This window comes from Nyctereutes procyonoides, unplaced genomic scaffold (assembly GCF_905146905.1).
Source record: "Nyctereutes procyonoides isolate TBG_1078 unplaced genomic scaffold, NYPRO_anot_genome, whole genome shotgun sequence".
NCBI classification, from domain to species: Eukaryota; Metazoa; Chordata; class Mammalia; order Carnivora; family Canidae; genus Nyctereutes; species Nyctereutes procyonoides.
In genome coordinates, this window is record NW_026575125.1 from 75,436,737 (window position 1) to 75,440,608 (window position 3,872).

The 3,872-nt window shown below is 45.9% G+C and overlaps 1 protein-coding gene across 1 annotated transcript; it reads right to left on the bottom strand.

Moving 5' to 3' along the window:
- Positions 1–2,858: 2,858 nt before the first annotated feature.
- LOC129518008 (histone H2B-like) lies at positions 2,859–3,221 on the bottom strand. Its single transcript, XM_055338076.1, has one exon. It carries the CDS (start codon positions 3,219–3,221, stop codon positions 2,859–2,861), a length of 363 nt encoding a protein of 120 aa, XP_055194051.1.
- Between the last annotated feature and the right edge of the window lie 651 nt (positions 3,222–3,872).

Below are 3,872 nucleotides of genomic sequence, written 5' to 3' on the forward strand. Positions count from 1 at the left end.
GTCTTCAGCCCAGGCCTGATCCTGGAGACCCAGGATTGAGATCCATGTCAGGCTCCCTGCATGGAGCCTGCTTCTCCCTCTGCCTGTGTATCTGCCTGTGTCTCTGTCTCTGTCTCTGTGTGTGTCTCAAATAAATAAATAAATAAATAAATAAATAAATAAATAAATAAATAAATAAAATCTTAAAAAAAATAAAAAGGGCCAAGTGTGTGCCTGGAAAACCATTAGTTGGGAGCTTAGGCATGTGACACATGGGTCCAATCAACCATCGCAACAGAATCCAGGAATAGAGATATGGTTGTCCAAGAAAGATGTGTGGAGGACCCTACTGTGTGATGGTTTGAATCCTCTGAATTGCAAAAGAGGCCAACAAGTGTTTTTATTCTGAGATTTTTATATTGGCAGAAACGTTGGCAAGTTTGGATTAAAGGGGAAACAGATGGGACAAAATGAAGGAAGACTATTTTACTACTGGGATTCTACAAACAAGAAGAGGGCCTACAGTTGTATGTGGCTGGGAACATGTATTATCCTTCAAGACAGGGGGCAAGTGACCCCACAGGAGGTTCAGAGGCTGGCAGGACTGTGACTATCACTGTGGACCCAGAGGCACAATGCCAGGGGATACAGCCATCTCCTCCTTTATTCCTGAGACGAACATCACCCCATTTTCCTTTCTCCTTCCCAGATTTCATGTGTGTCACTCAAACTTGCATTTCCAGTCTTCCATTCACAGCCCAATTTAGGTGCATTTTAACGTTGATTTCATAGTGTTCCCATTTGATTTGGAAATTACACAGGCAAAACACCCACAGCTCACACACACACACACACACACACACACACACACCCTCAGTAATTCATATTCTTAAAATGACTGTTCACATAATAAGACATGTATGAGACCAATGTGCATGAATAACATTGAAAAACATCAGTATGTCATATTGAAAAACACAGGCATTCTGAACCAGCAGCAGTTAGCACATTAGAAATTAAGTGACCGGGTGGAATAAAATTTTAGTTTTCCAAATGGTACACAGTTCTTTCTCTGAAAAGGCATATGGCTCTGCAAAAGGCTTATACTTCCAAAAGTTTGCTCCCAATGTATATATGGCATTTTTTAGATACCACGCCCAAGATTTCCTTGCATTGGCTTTGTGGTAGGTTTTCTTGAGTATTTATGCAGCAAGCCCCCACTTTTGTCACAACCCTTTTGTTTTATCTCTCTACCGAGGGGCAAAAAAAAAAAAAGTTGGGTTTCCATAACTTTTGTCTCACTGAGCGACACGTTTCACAGGTTTCCACATTCAAATCAAAGGTCATTTAGAATTTATTTTAAAAGTTCACACGGAACACATAGCAAACATGATAAAATCGTGAGTTTTAATGCAACTCCTAACAAATTTCAAAGGATTGAATTCTGCCCCCTCCCAACTCCCCGTGGGTTCTGTCTCCACAGATATAGGAAGCTAGAAATGAATTAAATGAAATGTACTTGGATAATCACGAACTGCTTTGAAATTCAGCATGTACCTATAGGAAAAGGAAAGAGGGGGCATGCACTAAGAAGAAAACACAGTGGGTAGTAAAGTGCATTACCATTATCCTAAGTTCTCATACCCATCAGATCACTTGAGGTAGAGGAAGGAATCATGTTAGTTCCCTTAATTCCCAGCCTCTGCTTATCTGGATGCAAAAAACGATAGGGACTTGTCCCACCGTGACATCTGGATGCTTATACTCCAACCACCCTGGTTCAAAGCAAGAGCTTGAACAGAAATCCCCAGGCAATCATGCCACCTTCCCCCTCCAATCTCCAGGCTGGGTGTCCCAGGAAGGCTGTTATTGGTTCAGCCCTGGTCACCCCACCACCCTTTGGGCCAATGGCCACGGATCACGTGCTGCCAGTTGCTGATTGGCTGCCGCTAGCAGAGGCTGGGAGCACAGCTGCTCTCATTGGACGATCCCATCGGCCATGCATAGTCGTGGTTCAGGAAGATTTCGGGGTCAAAAGTGCAAGAGTATAGGCTACCAAGGAACGGAATCAGATAAATGTGAATGCAGTAAAATCGGCCTTTCCCAAGGTGGGGAGCTCGAGTAGGCCACGATTCGAGGTCGTTTGACTGAGTTTTCGGCACAGTGTTTGGGTCCTCTTGCATGTGTGTAGTTGAATTTGGACGAGAGGCTCTGTTGAGGGAGTGTGAATGCGCTATGTGTCAGTTCGGGATCTGCTACAGCACTTCACTCATTGCTGTATCACACACTCAAACAAATCTCTAGATGATACCACTCGACACAAGAGGGAGAAGGAGAATATTTAAGACAAGTCCAATCACTGTGGACACGCATCTGTGACCAAAAAGATGCCTGAAGAGGCTAACCTGAAGGAACAGGCCATTTAGGAAAGTGACAAAATGCAACCCAGCCAAGGGAAATCCTAACGGTCCACACCACACACGTATATTAAAGTGGACTTGAGGGATCCCTGGGTGGCGCAGCGGTTTGGCGCTTGCCTTTGGCCCAGGGCGCGATCCTGGAGACCCGGGATCGAATCCCACGTCGGGCTCCCGGTGCATGGAGCCTGCTTCTCCCTCTGCCTGTGTCTCTGCCTCTCTCTCTCTCACTGTGTGACTATCATAAATAAAAAAATAAAAAAATCATTAAAGTGGACTTGACAACATTTTGTCATGTTCTGCCCGCGGTGAACGTGCTTTAAGGATGGGCAGCATGGCATAGGGCCAAACTCTGGAGTAAGTGGCTTTGTGGAGAGCTACAGGTCTTTTCCAGACAATTGAGGTAGCTCTGAAAAGAGCCTTTGTTTTGTGGGGTGGTCAGAAGGTAGCTGAGGCAGCTGTTCATTGGCGTCTGGTGTACCGGATGAAGGCCTCTGAGGCCTCGGACACAATGTGCTTGCCAATCTCCCCTGGCAGCAACAAGTGCATGGCGGTCTGGCTCTCCCTGGAGGTAATGGTGGAGTGAGCCAGACGAGAGGCCTCGTAGGTGATGCGCTCAAAGGTGTCCTTAACGGTCAAATGCATGACACTCACAGGCTTCTGCAAGAGGCTCAGGCCCTTCTGTACCTGTTCAGAGCCCTGGGGATGTTGGTGGCAAAACTGTTGGGTCAGTGGTGGCTGCACTGTTGCCTTGGCTGCTTCTGCTTTGGGCTCTCTTCCTGCCAGGCATTCCTTAGAATAGGTCTCACAGCTAGGTTCAGCCATGTTGGGCTCACCTTCCCAGCTGCTTGGATTGAAGAACCATGGCGGCTGCTGAGGGGCACTGTCGCATCAATTTTCGCTTCATTTCCTGATGTCACATGCAACCTCAATATCTGATTGGACAAAATGCAACAGGGGGAAATTGGGGATTTATGCCAGGCTGTCACCTGTGATTGCATACCCTCGAGCTTCACATCCCATCAGAGAATCAGAAAGGGAAATCTGGAGCCCTTTATACTTATTGGGACGTCATTTAGAAAATCTTTGTAAGATGCCACAAATAGAAAAGGTCTTCTGAGAATAGCAGCTGACAGATACCTATATGAAAACTTTAAAATATATCACTCAGGGTGGCCTAGTTAGTTCAGTGGGTTAAGCGTCTGGCTCTTGATTTTGCTCAGGTCATGATCTTAGGGTCCTGAAATCTAGCCTCTTGTGGAGCTCCCCTCATTAGGAATTGGCTTGAAATGAAACGCTGGGACACCTGCACCCCGATGTTTCTAGCAGCAATGTCCACAATAGCCAAACTGTGGAAGGAGCCTCGGTGTCCATCGAAAGATGAATGGATAAAGAAGATGTGGTTTATGTACACAATGGAAGATTACTCAGCCATTAGAAATGACAAATACCCACCATTTGCTTCAACGTGGATGG